General features: G+C 60.0%; 5 protein-coding genes and 1 non-coding gene across 6 annotated transcripts; 2 read left to right on the plus strand and 4 right to left on the minus strand.

Annotated features, from left to right (window-relative positions):
- Nucleotides 1-139: 139 nt before the first annotated feature.
- Nucleotides 140-2,136, minus strand: HRG_03020 (uncharacterized protein; the record flags this gene model as incomplete). The annotated part of the gene is made up of 4 exons (XM_044861491.1): nt 140-1,132; nt 1,206-1,582; nt 1,637-1,797; nt 1,859-2,136. 4 exons carry the CDS (start codon nt 2,134-2,136, stop codon nt 140-142), a joined length of 1,809 nt encoding a protein of 602 aa, XP_044722517.1.
- A 3,077-nt stretch (nt 2,137-5,213) lies between these two features.
- HRG_03021 (glucose-repressible protein grg1 domain-containing protein) lies at nt 5,214-5,482 on the plus strand (the record flags this gene model as incomplete). Its single annotated transcript, XM_044861492.1, has 2 exons — nt 5,214-5,335; nt 5,395-5,482. The coding sequence occupies 2 exons, from the start codon at nt 5,214-5,216 to the stop codon at nt 5,480-5,482; spliced, it is 210 nt and encodes a 69-aa protein (XP_044722518.1).
- A 280-nt stretch (nt 5,483-5,762) lies between these two features.
- On the minus strand, nt 5,763-6,625 carry HRG_03022 (emopamil binding protein; the record flags this gene model as incomplete). Its single annotated transcript, XM_044861493.1, has 3 exons — nt 5,763-5,953; nt 6,014-6,149; nt 6,218-6,625. The coding sequence occupies 3 exons, from the start codon at nt 6,623-6,625 to the stop codon at nt 5,763-5,765; spliced, it is 735 nt and encodes a 244-aa protein (XP_044722519.1).
- Nucleotides 6,626-6,908: 283 nt separating this feature from the next.
- On the minus strand, nt 6,909-6,989 carry HRG_12077. Its single transcript has one exon. It is a non-coding gene; the product is annotated as a tRNA-Ser (tRNA).
- Nucleotides 6,990-7,624: 635 nt separating this feature from the next.
- Nucleotides 7,625-9,444, minus strand: HRG_03023 (ATP-NAD kinase domain-containing protein; the record flags this gene model as incomplete). The annotated part of the gene is made up of 3 exons (XM_044861494.1): nt 7,625-8,070; nt 8,142-8,628; nt 8,674-9,444. 3 exons carry the CDS (start codon nt 9,442-9,444, stop codon nt 7,625-7,627), a joined length of 1,704 nt encoding a protein of 567 aa, XP_044722520.1.
- An 812-nt stretch (nt 9,445-10,256) lies between these two features.
- HRG_03024 (pfkB family carbohydrate kinase domain-containing protein) lies at nt 10,257-11,698 on the plus strand (the record flags this gene model as incomplete). Its single annotated transcript, XM_044861495.1, has 5 exons — nt 10,257-10,306; nt 10,358-10,763; nt 10,840-10,998; nt 11,136-11,191; nt 11,521-11,698. 5 exons carry the CDS (start codon nt 10,257-10,259, stop codon nt 11,696-11,698), a joined length of 849 nt encoding a protein of 282 aa, XP_044722521.1.
- Nucleotides 11,699-21,082: the final 9,384 nt, after the last annotated feature.

Here is a 21,082-nt window from a genome sequence, read left to right on the forward strand (position 1 = left end):
GCTGGCGGTGTGCGTAGATGGAGGAAGGAAGAGGGGGAGAGAGGGGGGGGGGGGGGAGAGAGAGCGAGAGAGAGAGAGAGAGAGAGAGAAATAAAAGATGTGAGCGAGGGGAAGAAGGGAGTGAGAGACAAGAATGTCATCAGAACCATTGACCCGACGCAGCCTTGCGTGGCTTGGTCGCTGGTTGATCCGGGTCGTAAACGGTCGGACTCAGCGTGATCTCATCGTCCGATGTGGTCTTGTCCGTGGCCGTTGGGAGTGGTGGCTGCTGAGCCAAGGCCTCGCCAAAGTCGAAGAGGTCATCGTCCACGTACATGGAAGCCGAATACTGTGAAGCGTCGTCGGCAAAAGGATCCGTCGAGATTGCCAGGCCCAGGTCGCCCCGATAGTTGCGGCCGTCCGAGTCGAGGGGTTCTTGGTATGACGAGGTAACCGGTGGCATGTCGTTGATGTTGGACACCCTCAGCGCAATCTGCACCGTCGCCGACGATGCCAGCGACGACTTGCGCTCGTGTCGCGCCGTCCAGGCTGCTGCGGGCGGCAATAGCTCGTCGGCCGACAAGGCGTCTGGGTTATGTGCAACGGCGGGGAGGAGATACGACGACTTGGTGTCAGGCGCCCCTTGTCTGGATGGGAAGAGGTTGTACGAGTCTTGGCGGAGGCCAGGGTTTTGGCCCGGTAGAGTACCAGCCATAAAGGCCATCTCAGGCGACATGATCTGAGGAATCGGCATGGTGACGCCGGGGGTTTGCGGTCGAGCCGCCTGGGCGGCGAATGCTGTCGGCCAGGCCGACATCTTCTCGCTCCTCGCTCCGTCGCCCGTCTCGAGGTCGCGCCTCATCTGCTCCAGCCGCACAGGCGATACAGGCTGCTCCAGCTGCTTAGTGTAGATGGAGCTGCCCGGAGTCGATGAGCGTTCTCCCATGGCGGGCTTTTGCCTGTCGAATTCCAAGTAGCCCCCCCGGCCGAGCTTTCCCAGCTTGGTGAAGCGAAGTAGGACGTAGAGACCCCCGGTCAAGAGACCAGACAGGTTCACGACGATGGTGGCCGCCATAGACAACCGCGTTTGGTGGCGCGTGATCCTGCCCGTGTCATCGGCGTACAGGCTCCAGAAGAAGGGAACCATCATCACCTGTCGACGAGAGAGTCAGCACGCCTGTACAAAACGTGGGCGCCCGGACATGAGTTGGCGGAATAAGACTTACCGTGGTGACAAGCGCGAGGAGCATGTAGCACGTCGTCCACGACGCCGTGGTCCTCTGCGCCTCGGAAATGCCCGAAGACTTGAACAGCCGAATGCAGATGATGAGGCTGCCGATGAGCATGATGCCGGCGAGCAAGGTGAGAAAGGCAAAGGATCCCAGGGCCCATCGCTGCACCAGCCACAAGAGCTCGGCGAAGCAGAAGTTGGGCGGGACTGCAGCACGTGTGACGGCATAGGTCGCAATTAAGGCGACAAGCACAACCACGAGGCAGACCGGAAGAGTCCATCTTGGACTGCGGGGAAACGGCTGGCGTGCGAGGGCTCGGATGGCCGTCTCCAAGCCAAAGACGAGCTGAATATACGGCACGATGAAGAGGGCTAGAGAGTTGTGGTCAGCCTCATGTACTGCCGATTGCTCCCGACTGCTCGTACCTGGAAGCATCATCTGAGAGGTCTCCGTGCATCCCAGAGTCAGAATGGCTCCAAGTCCGAGAGACTGAGCCGCGGCAAAGATGATGCCCTGGATAGCGATGCCCAGGGACAGGATGTAGGGAAAGGTCTCTTTGGGCCCAATGATGGTGAGCAATGACGACCTATAGCCCTTGTCAGTCCAAAGTGTCTTTTCATCACAGATTGGGCATCATCAAAGCCTACTTGAGACTGAAGCCTGGGTCTTTCCTCCTTGCCTGGAGGTAGCAATCGAAGAATATGCCCACCGCCGTCGCCGCAGCGGCCACGACGTTGACGCTTGCGAGGGCAATGAAGGACGTGCGAAGCGAACGCTCAGCGGCGAATCGCATCTCATTGTTGATGGCAGACGACGTCGAGGACTGGAACATGAATCCGTCCGCATCTGTCGAGTCCCCGAGGGCCCTGGACAGCAGGTCGGCCGCTCGGGGTTGTGCCCAGCTCGAGTCGAGTCCATCGATCATATTCGTCGATGCCGAGTCTCTGAGCTCGAACTTGACAATGTACAAGTCAAAGGAAGGTATTTGGCGCAGAGCCTTTTGGCTGTGCCCGATGTAATGGGTCAGATGGAATCATCCATAGGTTCAGGTAGATGCGGGCAGCGAAAGGTGAAGTTGTCGATCCTCAAAACAAGATGAAGGCTAAAGTCAGGACGAAGGCACAGCTTCGAGATCGAGACGACAGGTCAAAGGAAGAACATGGACATGGTGGGATTTGCCGAATCCCCCCCCGGGTTGCATAGGCGTGGATGGTAGGGGCGCTTACATTCTCATCAGCCAGGCGAAACAAGGTGCCGAACCCGATTTGTGGATTCTATTGGAAACAATATGGGCAGGGTTATCCCGGGGGAAAGCTGTACAAACACGGTAAGGTCAGCAACCCTTGGGTGCGGCTTGAGGCTAAGATAGACGCGATGTTTAGCTTTGGTCCAGGGCCTTTGGAGACAGCCAGGACGAGGCATATACGGCCTGGGCTCCCGGCTTTCTGCCCAACTGGCCCGGCTCTTGACACCAAGCCTCGGGGACAAAACCCAGCTAGCCATGGGTTTCTCCAAGCGTGTCCAACGCCCACCCAGCAGACAGGGCACTTGTGGGATTTGGGAGCGAGGGTGCAAAGACACGAGACGACAATGGACCTGGAAACAAGGCAGTTGAGTGGATGATGGTTCAAGGGTGAGTCATAAACTCAAACTGGGTGTAGACCGCGAAACATCATCTATTTGCAGTGGCCACCGCCAGTTGGCCCCTTTCCTTGCTTCTTGCCTGCCCGCGCATCGGGGAGAGCGCGAACTTGCCTGAAGCGGCTATGGGGGGGCGGCATTGAGTCTCCGTCGGCCACGAGGAACGCCCAAATCCGTAACAGGCGAAGCTGGAAGCCGCAACTCTGGCCGGGCTGAGGCACAGATGCAACAATTCCGAGTTTCGAAAAGCAAGGAGGAGGTTGACAAGTCGCGGCGCTAGACCAGAATCGGACAAAGCGCCGGGGGTGCTTGGAGTTGACGCCTATGGTCAGCCGTGAAACAGTTTCGATGGTTTCGGAGACGGAACGTCGAGTTGCCGAAAGCCTGCTACCGCTTCTCGCAACCTCATAACCACCCGATTTAGGGTTCACGACGGAAGAGCCGCCGCGCTGCGAGTCAGATTCACGAACCATTATCGTGGCGAGAAAAGATGACGTTGCTAGGGCGTCGGCCATGTCCGCGAAGGACTTCTTGTGTGCGCAGAGCCGGGCTGCTTCATCCGTCGAGTTTACGACGCTTCTTTGGCTTCATGTGGGATGCGGCATGATGCGGGGCTGCAAGCTGGGCATTGTTGATCTGCCCTGCATGCGAGCTCCGACTGCTGTTTAGACTGGTGCCACTTCGTCTCCTCGCATCGCCTCACTTTACCAGGCACGTCCAGGGCAGGGCCTGCTCGCCCGGCAATTGCTTGCTGCTCCCGATATGTCTTGGGCGTCGTTGCGGTCGAAGAAATGCCAAAGGCAGAAACCTCTTTCACCATGCACTCACAAGTCACGGCGGCTGTCCCTGATCATGATGTCCTGAGAGGCTTAGATATCTGAGAACTAGCCGAGAAGTGAGCCATGGGGGTGTCCACGGCCGCGAGCGCACTCGGCCGGCCGCCCGCGCAAGGCTGGAGGCCTGCGAGCATGATATAGGCTGGCCACGGAGTCGCAGGGAAGAAGGATGCGGGGGAGGGAGGAATGGACGGCATGATTGCGGCGCTGGCCGTCAATGCCAGCTAGTTTCGGTCCGCACAGCCGCCCAGCTAACTGGGTCTTGTCGGAGCAGCAGGCAGACTCGGGCGAGATGATGTCTGGGAAGTGTGGTTGCGCCACCAAGCAAGAGGCGCCACGCACGAGAGGGGTCGTTCTGGATCGTCATGGTGACGAGCTATCGGCTCGTGGAAGGGCAACAGCCACATCATTCAGGCCAGATGTCGCACTGGCAGCAGTCAAATGCGTCGAGGGGCGAGTAACGTCATGCCCGAGGGGAAGTGGAATGGGTTGCACGGAGGCCACTGCGCCCTCCCGTCCTTTTTTCCGTCCGGATAGGGCTTTATGCGTGCGCGGGGCTTGCACCGTGTATATCAACAGCCAATACTGTGTGAGTGTGTTTTATACCAAGGCGGGGCGGGAGACGATGGCCAGCCACGACCAGCAAGAGCACTGTGCACAAGCAGTGACAACGTTGGAGGCGAAAAGTCAAAAACCCGGAGACAATGATCCGCCGTCCAATCTCGATGCCGGACCGGGTAGCCAATAGGCGAGCTTCGTTGCACCGCCGCACGTCCAACCACAAGTGGCAGGGGCGTCTTGCTCTGCTCTCTCTGCGAGCGCACAGTAAGCCGCAGCTGTCACCGGCTCTACGTATGCCAAGCATCCGAGTACCTGAGCAGGCACGTTGATGCTGGCGAAAGCTCGGTACACCGGTCATTAGTCCAGGTACCGAGCAGGTAACCATCTGCCAACGGCAGAATCAATCAATGGTTGCATATGGATGACGGCTACGAATTCCACGCAGCATCTGTGCCCTCGTCCCTCCGGTCCAGGGCCGCGACCAGCCGACAAATCATGACGTCATGGCTTCTATCGATAGGTAATTCCTGGTCAAGTCTCTACGATGCGCTCACCTGCGTTGCAGGTACTTACCTACCTAGACCGTGCCAAGGAAGTACCTAGATACTCATGGCCCGGAGCTCTCTCCGCCATGCACAAGGAAGCTTCCATCGCATCCTTCCTCCCGTCTTGCCTATGACGCCATGCTCCATCCTCGACGTGACCTTCACATGCTGTCCAAATCGCCCCGCGTCGTAATCCCGCTACCTTGTTTTCGTCCGTCATGGGCAAGCACGTAGCTGTGATGCAGAGAGAAGGTGTGCCTGCACCGTAGACCTCTATAAGAACCTCCAAGCCCGCCTCGCTTTCACTCTTCCTCTCCATCACTCCTCACACACTCAAACCATTCCGCACAAGCCCAATTCTTGATCTCTCAAACACTTCCATTTCAAGTCCACACCAGACCTCAAACCTCTTCTTCACAATGGAGTCCCTCAAGCAAGGTGCCAACTACGTCTCCGAGACTGTCCAGCAAGCCACCAGCGGCACCTCCAAGGAAGCCAACAAGGAGGTTGCTAAGGATTCCAACGCCTCCATGGGCACTCGGTTCGTTTCTTCTCGCCTACCGTCCCTTGATGGCAGGTACTAACTTTGAACTTGGACAGTGCCTCCGCCGCCAAGGACGCTCTTGGTGACAAGGCCCAAGAGACTAAGCACGACGGCAAGGCCGAGGCCCACAAGCAGCAGATCTAGACTGGCAATGCCATCGATTCGCATCCGGATGACAAGCTTTGAGTGCTGGGTTGCAGTGGGATCGGATACTTGTACCTGGCGCAGAGGATGATTGAGAGACATGGTTTTCCACGTTAGAAAACATGACTTAGATACCCCTAAGTAGTTCCTGAATTCACTCTTGAAACGGGATTCTGCACATCACGGTGATCATTGAGCAAGCCATTGTCGATGAATTTAGCTCTCGTACATGCTGCACAGCGCCCAACATTCCCATCACCTGCTCTCCGAGTGGTACGTTCTAGAGGTCTTTCTTGGCGGCTCGTACCGCAAAGGCGCTTGATACGTCGTTGAACGAGTACCAAATGGCGTAGAGGGGGATAAATACCCAAAGCATGTTGAAGAAGACGAGATACACCCACATGTACATGAAGTTGCTGCCGTCGAGGTTGATGTTGCCGGTGAGCCATTCGGGGCAAAACGTCATAAAGCCTGCAGTGGAATAAGATGATGTCAGAAATCAACAAAGACAGGGGAGCCGCGGGCACATACCGCCGTATAGCTCGCACGTGGCCAGCACAATCATCCAGATGCTCGCCTTGGGATCCTTGCGGGCAATGAGGTAGCAGATGTAGCAGGCCAGCGGGCCATCGAAGAAGACGGTGAGGAGCTCGAGGCTGATGACGCCCTGCGCAGCACATTATCAGCCTCCCCACGCGAGCAGAAAGAGACGCGGGGCGAAGAAGGAGAGCGTACCAGGTCGGCGCCGGCCCATCTCCTGTCGGCGCGGGCGTAGACCATCCACAGCTGGGCAAAGGGGTTGTCGGGGGCGGCCTGGGGCCCGTAGGCGCGGCGGCCCTCGTGGCCGAGGAAGTTGTAGGGCGTGGGGAACAGGCTGGCGGCGTCGGAGCCGGGGCGGGGCTCGAGGTAGGAGAAGAAGCAGTGGTAGAGGAAGCTGCCCTCGAGGACAAAGTGGCACAGCGCGTCGGCCAGGTGCCAGATGAAGAGGAAGCGCAGGGCGGGCGGCGTGGAGCGCGGCGCGAGGGCCCGGCGCGAGACGGCGTAGGCGGCGGCGACGATGGCCACGGTGGACAGCAGCGAGGCAATCGTCGTCGTGTCGAACAGGTCCGGCGGGAGGGGGCGGGTTTCCGTCTCGAACGCCATGGCGGGCGGCGCGGCTGGCGCTGGGGATTAAGGTGGGGAGGGGATTGTGGGAGGTCGGCTGTCCGTGGCCCTCCAAGTGAACGCTCGAGGCCTGCTGTACCTGACTGTGGAGAGGATTGGGGCGCAAGAGGTGGAGGCACCGCACTCAACAGCAGATAATTACTACTACCACGAGAGAGCTGAACGCAAGAGAAAGGGGAGACGGCAAAAAGTTTGCCAGTTGGAGCAATTGGTAAAAGAAGATGCCAAGCTGGAGTGGTTTCAACTTGGCGCGGTCTCAGACCGACAGTGGCAGGATTCGAACCTACGAGGCCGAAGCCATATGATTTCTAGTCATACCCTTTAACCACTCAGGCACACTGCCTTATTGTTGAAGGACCACTTGGATATTTGATTATATATATGCAGCAGCATCAAGTGCCCTCAACTCATAATCCTGGCATAACCCGTTTTGTTGAAGTTTTGACGATTATGTTGGCAGTCATGCACGCAAGGCTAGCTCGAGAGTTCAACTGGCACACTGCCTTGTGCGAAGACGGCGGAGAGCATTTGCGGCCACGTCGGCTGTGTCTAACACCAGCCTCCAACAAACCCACGGAGCAGCCAGGGACTCGGCACACGGCATTATTGCCGAGGCCGGTCAGGGCATTGGCTCATCTATACGGACTTGTTTCTGGAACCGACAACACAGCTCGAGACTCTGCCTCGTCGTCGAAGCCGTGCGCTTAGGTCTTGATAGCTATAGCGAGCTGCGGCGTCTACAAGCTCGACAGTAGTTCCTCGTATGACTCGGACATGCTTTGACACCCCGTCTAACCCAACCTCCCACCACGGCGCAGCCTTGAGAAATGCGCGCAACAGACAGCCGCCCAACATACGCGGCAGTAGCCCACGCCTTCCTTGTATACACCAACCCAAGATATCCCAAGATCCACGGCTCTCTAGAACAACGCCGCCCCGAGCTGCACCCATCCCCTGGGGGAGGCACTTAACACCCCGTCAGTCCGCCCATTCCTTGTACCCCTTCTGCTTCTGCCTCGTGTTCCAGCCCAGCTTGCCGCTGATGCTGTTGATCCAGTCCTCGCTGCGCCTGCCCTCGGCCTGCACCGACGCAAACGGGTACCGGCTGGCGCTGATGGTGACGTAGTCGCCGGGCCGCAGCTCGACGCGCTCGCGCCCGTCAAAGCTCGCCCAGGATGACGTGCGCGCGTCGTACGGCACGCCGACCCGCAGCACAATCGTGTCGGGCAGGATGATGGGCCGAAAGGACAGCGTGTGCGCGCAGATGGACGTCAGCAGCATCACGGGGTTCTCCGGGTGGCATAGCGACCCGCCCGCCGCCAGGTTGTAGGCCGTCGAGCCCGTCGGCGTCGACACGCAGATGCCGTCGGCCAGCACCGACGTGAAGTGCTCGTCGTCGCCAAACACTTCCGTGTACGACATGGCTGCGTCGGTCAGCCGGCTGCAGCAGGGGAGGTGGGCCGGGCCTTGTAGGCTCGGTGGTAAGGGCACTCACTCGGATTCGGCCCGCGATCCACCACCACCTCGTTGAGAATCTCGTACGCCCCGTCCGGCCGGTGGGTGTGCGCGTCCTCTCGCTCCTCGCCAATCAGCTCCTCCACCAGGTCCCTCTTGCCGTGCGCCTCGTCCTCGTCCTCCTCGGACCCCTTGCCGTCGTCGGAGCCTTTGCGCCGGATGCTCCTCATGACGGTGCTCTCGAAGCGCAGCCGCAGGCTGACCGTGACGCCCCTGTCAAAGGCCGCGTTGAGCGTCGGCACAAAGTCGTCAAAGTCAAACTTGGTCAGGAAGCCGAGGCTGCCGAGGGCAAAGCTCAGGACGGGGGGCACAATGCGCTGGAAGAGCCAGCTGGCGTAGAGGACGGTGCCGTCGCCCCCGAGCGTGATGACAAAGTCGAACGTGTGCGGCCGCGACCGGCACATGTCCTCGTCCCAGTACCGCAGCCGGCGCTCGAGGGCGTGGCGGGTCGTCTCGACGTCGGCCCCCTCGGCGGCGTGGCTCTCGGCCAGGTCGTCCAGCAGCCGGCCCACGTCAAACTTCTTGTTGGTGCGCAGCTTGTCCTGCACGTAGACGACAAACGGGACCGGGCGGCCCTTGTCGAGGAGCCAGCGCGTCAGCTCCCTCGTCACGACGATCAGGTCTTGGTCGTAGACCTTTGTGAGGATGAAGATGGTCTTGACGCGGATGCGGATGCGCATGCTGCTCAGCCGCCTGCTCAGCTCGCGCACGCCCCAGGCCATGTCGCTCAGCTGCTTCTTGGTCAACATGCGGCTGTGGACCACGTCGTACTGCTGGGCGAGGTCCGAGTCCGACATGTTGCCCGTCATCTCGCGCGTCCACGCCTGCTGGTCTGCCTGTCCGACACGCGCCGCGTCCAGGCTGGCCGGATCGAGCAAGGCGCGACACCGGTGCGGCTGGCTCTCCTGGCCGTTGGACTCGACCAGGGGGTCGGCGGCGCGGCGGTCGCCTGTGTTTTCGACGCCGTGATCGCGGGTCGGGCTTGGGTTGGACGAGTGGGCGCGGGATGCAGGGCCGCTTCCATTGCCAGCGGCGCCCTTGGCCCGGGACTCGAGGAACTGGTGGACGATGCACTGGTCGCGGCGGGAGGAGCGCTGGATGCGCAACGTGGCGGCCTCTGACGAGACAAGCGAGCTCTTGCGGCGGTGGGAATTGCCCGGCTCAAACGTCACCTCGACGGGCTTGCCGTCCTCGTCGCCATCTTCCGAGCCGCCGTCTCCGTCGACGAACGTAACATGATTGGTCCGCTCCTGTGCCGGCGCCTCGCGCTCACCGTGGCCCATTGCGACTCGTTGGTAGGCTCGAGTGAGCGGAGGAAAGCTCCCGCGCGCAGGTGCACCGAGAGAGAGCCTGATGCTTGCGACGGGGAGAGCGCGCGGGTCGGGGTCTCGGAGCCGAAGGCTTGCGGGTCCAGGCAGGGTCGAGACTCGTCCTCTGTGCTCGGTGTGCGGCAGGGTGTCACGACTGGGCCGGAGAGTTGGCGACTTGCGAGAGTTGAACAATCCGTGTGTGACGGCAGAGGCGGATGCATGGTGGACGATGGAGCCCGGAGGGCGCGGGGGCTACCGCCGGCGCCTGCAGTTGGCTTTCCAACTGCCCGATGTGGACTTGTTTGAGAGACGGAACAAACACACGTCTGCGTCACCGCATTTCAGGCCGTTTGTGATTCCCGGCCTGCTTCCTGTTGCATACCTCGATTCTCCTGCCATCTTTCATCGAGACATTGTGAATCCAGGCAAGTATAGGGTAGGGACGAGGGATGGTGGCGTCTACGCCGAGGTTGCACCCGAGCAGATTGCAATTGGCATGGCTCTGCATTGCCACCTCATCTGCGAAGCCATCTTGGCTTCAACCAATTCCCACCCGTGGAACATGCCCATTATCGCGAATATGCCTCTTGTGGTTGTCGTGAACAGAGTCATCCCCCGTCATCACAGCACCAGAGTTTCCTACCCCGCACCCTATCGATAAGCAGCGGCAGCGCCCGGAGCCCCGGAGCCCCGGCCCACTCTCGAGGCTGGCGCGGGCCCCGCTGCTGCGGCCGGAGCCGGTCCGCCGATTGTTGCAGCTCCAACCACAGACCCGTCCGCCCACCATGCAGCACCTCGTCCTCGTCGGAGCCTGCTATCTCGACACCATCCTCAGGCAAGACCCAAACAGCCCCCGCCCGTCCGACCATCCGTAACCTTTGCCCAGCGTCCCCCATTACCCCGAGCAAGACTCCAAGCTGCGGGCAACGAGCCTCGCCATCCGCCGCGGCGGCAACTGTCCCAACACGCTCGAGGTCCTCGAGCAGCTCCTCGACGCCCACCACCACCGGGACAATGTCCAAGCTCATCTCGTCTCCCCCCTGCCGGAGAGGTCCTCGCCCGCCACCCGCCGCATCGTCGCCTCCTTCGGCCCCCGGTCCCGGGCCGACTTGGACCACTGCCTCTACCGCGATGCCTGCTCCGAGCCTGCCAGCAGCTACATCATCCGCAGCGAGGCCACCGGCAGCCGCACCATCGTCAACTACAACCTCCTGCCGGAGATGACGGCCCGCGAGTTCGAGGGCGTCGTGCGCGCCTTTGTCTCGCACCCGGACTCGTGGTGGCATTTTGAGGTCAGTCCGTCGTCGCTCTGGACACGCCGAGCCAAACACGTCCGCTTACCCGCCTCCCTCTTCTCTCCGTCGCCAGGGCCGCATCCCAGACACAACCCTGGCCTGCATCCGCCTGCTGCGCAGCCACCTGCCCGCAGCCCGCATCAGCGTCGAGCTGGAGAAGCCAGGCCGCCAGGGCCTCCCCGAGCTAGCGGCCGAAGCAGACGTTGTCTTTTACTCGAGGTCCTGGGCCGAGGTAAGACACCCTCAAGGGGGTGGACCTGGAACTCTGCACCTTACTTTTACCGTCCCAGAGCACACATTGTGCGGACATGCACGTATCTACACATAAGAGACGAGTGTGTCAACGCGCTGATGAAAAGGCGTTGCCAGAGCCGCGGCCACCAGTCTGCCGAAGCGTGTCTCACCGGCGAGCAGCGACGACAAAGGTAGGGCGACGAGCCCAACCCTCACCCCCCCTCCTGTCTCCCCATCGACGTATCACGCATGGCTGACCGGGGGGCGATTGCCCAGGTCCCTGGGCCTATGTACCTGGGGCGCAGAAGGCGCGGCGGCCATGTCTCAGCCCCCGTCGAGCACCAACCAGGAGGAATTTCAATCGTCGAGTACGTCGTCTAGCTTCCCCCATCTGCGCATTCCGACGGCGGGCCTCTTACGCCTGCGTCTTTCTCCTTTCTGTGCCCTCCACCCCTCGCAACGTCTCCCCCCGTGCTTATGCACCCGCCGCCTTCCTTCTCCCTGCTGACCTCTTCTCAAGCACCGTCGGCGCAGGTGACACCTTCATCGCCGGAATGCTGTACGGCCTCGTCTGCCGCGAAAAGACGTGGCACCTCAGCCAGAGCGTCAGGTTCGCCGTCGACCTGGCCACCCTCAAGGTGCAGCGAGAGGGCTTCCAGGGCCTCGGCGCCGACATGGTGGCGCCGGCGACTGGTTGATTTATCTGAACCCGACCCTGCGAACCCCCCCTGTCTTGGCCACTCGCCCCGGAGAGAGCGCCCGTTGTCTCGCCTTTTAACGCCCCAGTGATGATGGCATCTCCGTGCTGACCGGTGTACAGTACGTGGGGGACGGTCGAGGACCTGGAGTGAGGGGGATGACGGCTTGGCTGGCGCTTTGCTTCTTGCCCACGACACAGCAGCACCTCCAATACCTTGCCCCCATCTCTCGATGAGACAGCTTACTGCATGAAGCAGTGGGTGATGCTTTTTTCGCCGGCGGGGAAGATTGCTGATCGCCCGGCGATTCACGGTATGCGCTGGATTACCAGCAGCAAGGAATCCGGCGGCGGGCCGTAGGTGAAGCGACGGGCTCTTGCGACCTGCTCCTCGGGGGCATCATCTGTCGACTTCATCTTCATGGCAGGCTCCTTCGGGGGGCGGAAAACACTTGAGTCGGCCGACAGCGGGGTTTGAGTGACGTGAACCACCTGCGGCCTGGTGGCTGCGTGTCGACAGGGAGCAGGGAGCATCAGGTACGAGAGGGAGTGGGGATGGCCTTTGAATGACGGGTCGGCTGCTCGGACAACTGTTTGGTCGCCCTGGTCTGTCGTCTCTCCCTTGACCACAACTGCGTGACATGGACTATTGTCTTCGTTCCTATACCCTCTAAGTAGGTAATCCCCATGACGCTGGGCTACTCTCTCCCACGCTGCGACATTCAGCTTTTATGAAGACGCAAGTTTCGTTAACCCGTGTACGCTCGGGGGGTCTATCCAACCGGGAGGTTCCCAGGAGGAGAGCCATGTCTCTTAAAGAGTACAAACACATGGCTCAACAACATCCCTTGGGAGAGCCAACCCCGAGGCGGCAAACCGGGCACTCTTGACTGAACTTCGTCAGCTCGCGAGTAGTACATCTGTCCATCGTGGTAGGCGCGCAGAGCGCCGAGGTGAAGCATCGCGACAAAAGCAGCCTCTCCCCCAGGAGCCAGTAGCGGCGCGCCCTGGTGCCGGCCATGATATGCCTTGCGCGCGCACATGTCGTAGCAGTCTGAGAGCAGTGAGCAAACAGGCGTCCAGTCGTCCTCTCAGCTGCACACAAAGCCCGCGGCAAGCCTTGACTGACCCTGCAGCTACTACATTGAACAAACTGAATGCTGCAAGTCGCTGCGTCGTAGGCAAGAAACCATTGGGGGAGGACAATCAAGGCTCAGCTGGTGCTCCGTCCCGCCCACTGGCCGCTCGCAGCACAAAACACGAAGCACCTTCTCCTCTCAGCCGAGCCTGCAGCCCATGGAAGCTACCCTGTGCCGCGGGCGAGGGAGAACGGCATCACTGCAGACGCGCTGCAGTACTCGTCAGCTGCCGAGGCGTAGAAAATATTCCGGTGCGTGCTCGTCCGAGGCAGCATCGGCAGATTGACTGGGCACCCGACTTGACCCGCCATGTCTTTACCTCGGTCGGAAATAGAATTAGCATCAATCACCAAACTCTAGCCGTAACTTGTATAAGTCAGGTGTTTCACCAGCAGGCATGCAAAGAGCCTGGGCAGTGGTCAACCAATTGGCGCAGAACTTGGCCCGTCCCGCAGCGGCAAAGACGCGGTCATCTTCCCTTGCAACAACGTGCCGAAGGGGGCCGACCCCGAGTCCAAAGCGACGAGCTGGCAGGTTGAAAGCAGGGAGTGGAGATTCCGCCTTGGGATGCATGGCACGCTGCTTGTGGTGATGCGATGCGATGGCGCACACATGCGCGGACAAGGCTGCTTTTTTGTGTCTCGACCAGCAGCATCATACCTGGGTAACATATAGGCCCACCGTGCTGTATGGATAACCATGATGCGCAGAGCCAGCACGAGGTAGAAGGTGCTCGTTGGCTGGCCTTGGCTGGCGGTGAGATCATATTCTTCTGTGACGTGACACGGCTTTCAGAAATCCCCAACTTGCGCCTGCTGTCCCCGAACTCGGGAACTGTCCGAATCCGCCAGTCTTGTGGGGGAGGACGGACGAAGAAGCAAGTGGTCGCTCCAGGTCGCAGCACAACGCCGCGAAGGCGCATATCTGCCGTGCCTGTACCCGTGGTCGATTGGCGAGGCAATTGGTCAGCATATGCTTGGACAAGTGTCGTGCCCTGTATCCCGTCATCCCGTCTTGTAAGGGATGTGTGTGCGCTTGTCCGCCGCGGTAGATTATTGGTCGTCGAGGACGGCGTCATGGTCCCTTGCTCTCACCTCGCACCCTGGCAACGCGACTGCAACGGTCTGGCAACCCTTGCCTGGCTTGGTTGGGCTGGACCCATGGCAGCGGTTAATGGGCGATTCGTCCGTCCGGGACAAAAGGGAACGGGGGGGTTGAGGGGGGGTGTACGGATACGGGCGTCGTCTCCTCGCAGCGGACTCACCTGCCATTCACCACCATCACCACCGGCCTGACGAAGATCGGCAGCGTCATCACCCCAAGTCGGTGCCTCTGCGAGCCTGCCTGGATCTGCGTCACAAGACGTGCGCCTCGCGGCCTCGCCCCCATCCGTAGCCATGGCCCGCTCGGCAGGCACAGGCGTGCATTGCGCAGTTGGTCTCGCAGGCCTAGAAGACGGAGCGCATGCCAGCGAGTGCGTGAATCGGATCGAGGCAGATGAAGACATGTCGTTGCGGCCATCCCTGCTCCGAGGGATTGATTGTGCCGGCGGTTTGGCATTGCCCCTTTTGCAGCTGACGACTACAGCCACGAGCCAATCCTGACCGTCGTGTTTCATAGTCATCTAACCGCTCGGCCACCCAGCTCGAGAGCAACCGAACCCCAGACCCGACCCAGGCAATGCGACAAGTCGGGAGAAGCGTTTTCCTTTGCTGGCATGCCCCAGCTTATTAGCACACATCCAACCTCGGCGCCTTTCATGGGTTTGTTGCTCGCCAAGCGGCATAAGCACGGCGCCAGAGCTTGATCCAGCCATCCTCAGATCCATGCAAAGTAAAGAGAAAAGAAGGCGCTCACCCAAAACAAACGGCCCCGTCCCACGAGCACCACTAAGGGAAATGGCCTCGGGGACACAGAAGCAGCATCTACTTGCTTGTTCCTCCCTCTAGACCCGCATTTTCACCACACCCAAAAATATCGTTCCATCCGGGGGCACTGCGTAGCACCCTTTCCGTCCCCCATGCGCGGTATGCGCAGCCTGACAACAGTGATTAGGTAGGCCGCCTTGTCAAGGGTCCCGTCACGACGGCACGTTTCTTCTTCTTCTTCCTCTTCACCAATCAGGAAAGGGTAAAGATAAAAAGTGAATGACAAACTACCTCGCTCGAACGACTAGTTGATCCTTTCTGGGCCCAAAATTCCACATTTGGAGACGTCAGCGTAAGCAAGAAGTCGGCATAGTAATTAGCAGCTTGGCTGAACGGTCACGGCCTGGCAGGCAGACAGGCAGGCAAGCAAGTGGAAGTCAAGCTGTTGATCAGACATAAAGGCGTTAGTCCCAATCGATAGCTCGGCTATGGGGCCGTCGAGACAACGGACCATGGCGCGGAAACGAGGGCAAGGCAACAAGGCGTGTCCGGGCGACGTCGGACGCGAGGCTTTTGGCGCAAGGGGCCCAAGAACGCAACTCGGATGATTTGATAGCCGGAGGGCCAAGTCCGTCGCGCGGGAGACGCTGCGACCTTGGTTGCTTGGCTGGCTGGTCAGGCTGACGGCTACTCGGGTCCGCGTGTGGAAAGCCAGCTAAGAAAGACAAAGCAAGCACCTAACGGAAGAGGGCCAGGGCGGGAAATGGTGTCTGCGGCATGGCGCAGGAGCGGCAAGTCATGGCGGAAAAGGCATGCGTCGTCTCTGTTCTAGGGACGACCAACCATTCCGAGTCGGCCTGTGGGATGGTTCAGCAGGGGGAAAAGAGTAGAGGAGGGGGTGAAGAGGGGCCGTTTCCCTGCACACATACCATCAAGTCTTTTCGATGCAGGCGCCCCGGCTGATCATCAGCAATAACAAGCTGATGGGGCACATGGCGGACGGAAAAGAGGAGGGTGTGTGCTGTGTGTGTGTGTGTGTATGTGTGTGTCGGCCTGTCGCTGCACATACCTACAGTACGTGGCCAGAGAGAGTTTTGCGTGAGAAGAAGCAGAAAAGGAAAAACGACGCCATGTCGATGAAGACGGGGCGCTGCGCTGCCGGTCGCGGTTCTACCGTGCCGCGGCGCGTCCACAACGGGCTCCACCGACGTGACGAGGCAAGACGACGATGGATATGAAACCAGGTGTCGGATCAGGCCAGGCGCGATTCCCGCCGTGTGGGTGTCGTCGAGTCGAGGCCGAGGCTCCGAGCCGGGCCCCCTCGTCGTCGCCCAGCGGCCACCCATGTATTGACGAGAGTGATGAAGCTCTGTGTGTGCGCGCTGCGTCGTGTGTGCCACGGTGTGCGCGTGGGCGGCCACCATTCACGATGGAGAAGCTGGCTGCACTGTGCCCTCGGGCACTCCCACCAGATACGGTGAGTAATTTTGCACAGTAGGCACAGCACGACAGTCCTCATTGTGCGCACTGTATGCAGGGCTCGACACACTGTCCCGAGCACCGCGTTATCCAGCGAAAGCTGCAGAGAGTGACCTCAACCACACACAGTTAACTTTTGCAGGAGCACAGTGCACGATACTCCGTACCCGCCGCAGCAACGTTGGCGGGGGGGCCAGGCGTCTTGTTTTCGAGTTTCTGACCATCACATGGATGAGTCTTGTACATACTGTACGTACATGCGGTACAGTACTACCTATCCTTTTGGCATGTTTCTCCGGCCACTGGTGGTGCATGTCGCTGACCGCAGCCGTCTTGCGCGTCGCACCAAACTGTCGAACAGGGAGGGAGGGGGGTGCGAGCACGGCCAGAGGCCAACAGAAGCCGCGATAAAAATGGGATGGCCCAACTCAATTCTCTGGAAGCCAACCGTCTGCATATATTCCGTACCGGGCGCAAGCCAATGACTCGAGGCTGCCGTACATCTTGGGTGCCTAATAGGGTATCAGGGATTGGATGGGTCCATCGGCGGCGCATGGAACTTCCCATATTGCCTGGAACAGAGGCAACTCAGTCTGCATGTGCTTCCACTCTGGGGCGACGTCAGTGCAGCGCGCCGGCAGCGGACGCATCCTGCTGAGACGCACGTGCATACATTATGTGCATGTATGTAGTGATGGATGGGACATGTGGTATCATGGTACCGAGGCTTTGCCCCGGCCAACGTCGAGAGGCTTCCCCTGATGACGGCCTTTACGGACGGTCTATCCGCATCGTGCCAGTCATGGCCACAACTCACAGGTGGCCAGCCAGGTGCAGCAAGCAGGCCGTTTCGCGCAGAACGACACCTGGGGACGGCAGGTAACACGGTTGATGATAGGCGCCCGTCCAAGACAACCGGAGAGGTGCGGCTGCACAGGTACCCAGGCCAGTATGCTGACATTGGCTGCTCTGCTCGTGGATGCCGGTGTACGAAGCAAGCACCCTCATGGTTTACACGTCTATGCAGAATGTAGCTCCACGATGCATTCATCAAAGCCCGTAAACAAGCACCCACCAGGACAGCGAGATGAGGAGGGGGCTGGGCAGCTGTGGGTAATGGATTCGTGCAAGGACCCGAGGAGACAACTTCGGTGATGATGGGTGATGCAAAGTTTCCAGCCAGCCTCGCGTTTCCCGTCACGGGCTGCTCGGTGCCAGTTGCAGCCACTTACAAAACCTACAGTCAGTGCTAATGCAGTACATACCGACGTACTGTGAGCACTACCTACCTACCTACCTACGGTAGGTACTCACTCGTATTACTAGGTACCTGCCCAGGTACCTTAGGTATCTAGATACCTAGTAATGAGCCCATGCCTTCCATCCGCAGTCTACTGCCGCCAACGCACCGCTGTCCATGGTTGGCCGGCGGTGGGTCTGGTCCCAAGCTTTCCGTCTCTCTACTCCGGTGCACCGCAGTGCTGTACTGTACTATATCCGTACTGTACTATAATACTGTACATGGAAACGTGGATGGCTTGTTAAGCCCCGTATCCGTACATGCTGTAATGTCGCGTCAGGAGCAGCGCTCGACATGTATTGTATGCGTGTACAGTACAGTACATGAATGCTGCGCCCCGCGACGGGTTCCATGGCAGTTGTCCCCCATGATATCGTACGACGACACGGCACGGCAGGCCAAATATCGGTGACGGGGACTCTCGGAGTCGTGGGCCTGGCTCGTCGCTGAGGGGAGGGGGCCTTTACGTACGTACGAGAACGGCAAGCGCCAATCCGCCCTTGCGAGTCGCCAACCACCGGTTTCCTTGCTGGCGTTGGTGGTGCTGACGGCCGGGGCCAACCTTGTGCCTGTTGATAGCCGCGCCTTTGGGAGGCCACAGGTCCAACGGGCTGCTCCACAGTGACGCCAGCCAGTGTCGCGACGACGTGTGGGAAAGCCAGCGCCGAGAGCATGGACACGGGTTGTCGGCGGTACTGCCCTTGGTGCTCCAAGTGCTCTAGCCCTCGCGCCCGGCATGGGTGATGGAGGGAGGCACACATCATCCCCGTCGGCCTGGCCCCAACAACCCACCCAGTGGCGAACCTGCTGTGTTCGTAGGTAACCTGCCTAGCCGGGCCACTTGGTACACAAGTCAAGCCTTGCGCGTGATTGACCCAACAGTAACTAACTCTGTAATAGTAGGCTGGGGGCATTGCGAGACGGCGACGTGCGTGCCCGTGCCTCTGGGGGCTACGCCCAAAATGCACTGCGTGGCTGCTGGCATCCTAAAGCCCGGGTGGGAGTGCACTGTACATACACGCCTATAGCACGCGTCTTCAACGGCAGGCCTCGAGTTTAATAAGTTAGACTACCAAGGAGGCATGCATGTCCAGCTTGCAGCCGGCCGGCCCATCATGACGCGCGCTCCTAGGGGCAATGTAGGTGCAAAGCAGATCTGCATACCTCCTACCAAGAGCGAGGGCTCATTGAGCTAGCACTTGCGAGCCACCCAGTCTGGACTTTGCTGATGCAGTAGAGCATCCTATCGAGTATAGTGGCCAGCTTTATCAGTCGCCGTGGACCAAGGTGCAAAGAGTCTATAATGTACTGTACATGGCTCATATGGATGGCTCGAGGACGGAGCATCAACGAAAAGGCTCCGGTTGATATTGTGGGTGCCCTCCTTGAGGACGGACGGGACTCTTGGTCCGAATACCTACAGTCGGGCGGGACTTGCAAGGGGGCAAGGGATCATGGCGCTTTGGCACATGAGCTAAGCGTAGAGGGGAGCCCTGCAACGGAGTGCTTCATCGAGGAAACGGCCGAGCATGCCTCGTTGTCCGGATGGCTTTGGCAAAGGGGCGGGTGCTCGGATACGGGGGAAGCCTCAGCTCTGCCCCCGGCCTGGACAGTGCAGGTCGCCATAGGGAGGTGTACCTTGCAGCCGGTGCCTGAGGAGTGAGGGATAGGCACTATTGTACTGTGCTATTTTGCGGTGGGAGGAGCTGGCTGCTTCGCCTCCGCAGTCTTGGCCAACGTCCAAGCGCGTCTGGGGCGTGGCGACTGTGAAGACCGCAAGCGACATGCATTCGAAAAGCCGTGCGAGGTGGACAGAGACTTGGCGGCTTGAGTTTGGCACAGTGAGCTGCGCGGAGATGGACAGGTGCTTGTATCCGTAAGTTACCTGGGCAAGTACGGAGTACAGTAGCTGAAATGAAGCGACTTTGGGGCTTGGCTTTCCTTTGCCCCCGTACAGTGCTCGGTGCGTCGGGCTCCATTGTCAAATACCGAGTACCGGCCTAGGGGGAGGGACCTGAGCTGAGCAGCTGAGGTTGCTTCGGGTTATTTTTTCTGGCAGGCATGGAGGCAGGCTGTCTTGCAGGAAGGAGGGGCAAGGTACCTGCCGGCCGGTGATGGGTTCCTTTTTCTGCCAGCAGTCCACTCAGCCCGCGCGCGCTCCTGCTGTAAGTTGTAACACCTGCTTAGTATTTGCCCCCTGTTTCTAGGCCGACCCTCTCGTCCCCCACCTTGATTGAGGCATCATCTCTGCAGACCCTGCGGCCCCCGTCGGTAGCGCTGCGAGTAAAACACATGCATCAACCCACAGGGTACGGATACAAGGAAGTGGAAGGTGTTTCCATGCATGCACCGACCTTTTCGCAGCCGACGAGGCACGGCCTACTCCGTGCCGGGGCGCCATTGGCAGAACAAGCCGGCCCCATGCTGGCAGATATTGAGAGTGAAAAAACCTGGGCAAGACAAATCTCGGCAGAACGAAGCATTTGAGGGTTGAGATCCATAGGTACCCACCGCTGTTGTCAGTTGACTGAGCCATGCACTGGCGTGCCTCGGCCTTGGAGCCATAGGCTCGCGTGCAGAGGGACGGGAGACAAGACAGCCGGCGAGGGAGGCGACGACGGAGGCGACGACGGAGCGGGCGACGTGCTCTGTCCCGCCGCCTTTCCTCTTACAGCGCAGAGTGGTGCAGGCCTTTCCACGACGAGCAACACACTCTGGGCTCTCGCTGTTGGCCGGCGCTGCGTTGATGCTGCGTTGATTCCGCGGCTCGTTTCCCCGTTGTCCGAGAGGAGGGTTGGCTGGCTTGGCACTCGGTCTGCTCCACCACGCCCTGGCGTCGAATTAACGACGGCGTCTGCCCCCTTCTCCCGCCTGCGCAATGCGCGGTGCACTGTGCGAGCACAGCTGACTGGCTCGCAGTCTGCCCGAGTCTCGGCACTGTACATGTGGCTGCTGTGGCACTGTCCCTCGGCACTGTCCCTCGCCCAAGGACTCACTCACATCAGGCATGTGGCACAATCTCCGCGCGTCTACTGTCCTTGGTATGGATACGCACTGGATACAGAGTACACCCGTGCAGTGCGTCCGTCCTCGCGGCTAATCAGGAGTCGTCCATGTTTGAAGTCGCGAGACGCCCGCCCTCTTCTCCCACCCATCCGCTCTTCCCACCACCCCCTGCAGTGGGTCATTCCCGGCCAAGGGGTCCCTCACCCGAGCCCAACAAGGCCTCCCGACCCTCCCTTTAGTCCGCCTACGCCCCCTCCGACGGCCTGAGACTGGCCTGTTCGCCCGGGGTGCCATGAAAGAATGGATCCTTCTTCATCCCTTCCAAACGGGGCGGCGCTGCATGCACTTTGGGCGGCAAGGATTGACATGTTGGCTGTTGCGGCTGCTTTTTTTGCATGCAGGCAGCACTCCAGCGTCTGGGTTGTCGGCCGGCTCCTTGACGATGCACGTCTGTTTGGAGCCTGCTCCCTTGTACCTCCTTTGTACGGCCAAAGGGACATGCCCCTGCCCAGCCAGCCAACCCCCAAATGTCGCGAGAGAGCCCGCCTTGGTTTCGAGGGCGGCACCAACAGGATGCCCGATGTCCTCATCAG

This window comes from Hirsutella rhossiliensis (genome assembly GCF_020360975.1).
Source record: "Hirsutella rhossiliensis strain HR02 chromosome Unknown scaffold00003, whole genome shotgun sequence".
In the NCBI taxonomy this organism is placed as follows: domain Eukaryota; kingdom Fungi; phylum Ascomycota; class Sordariomycetes; order Hypocreales; family Ophiocordycipitaceae; genus Hirsutella; species Hirsutella rhossiliensis.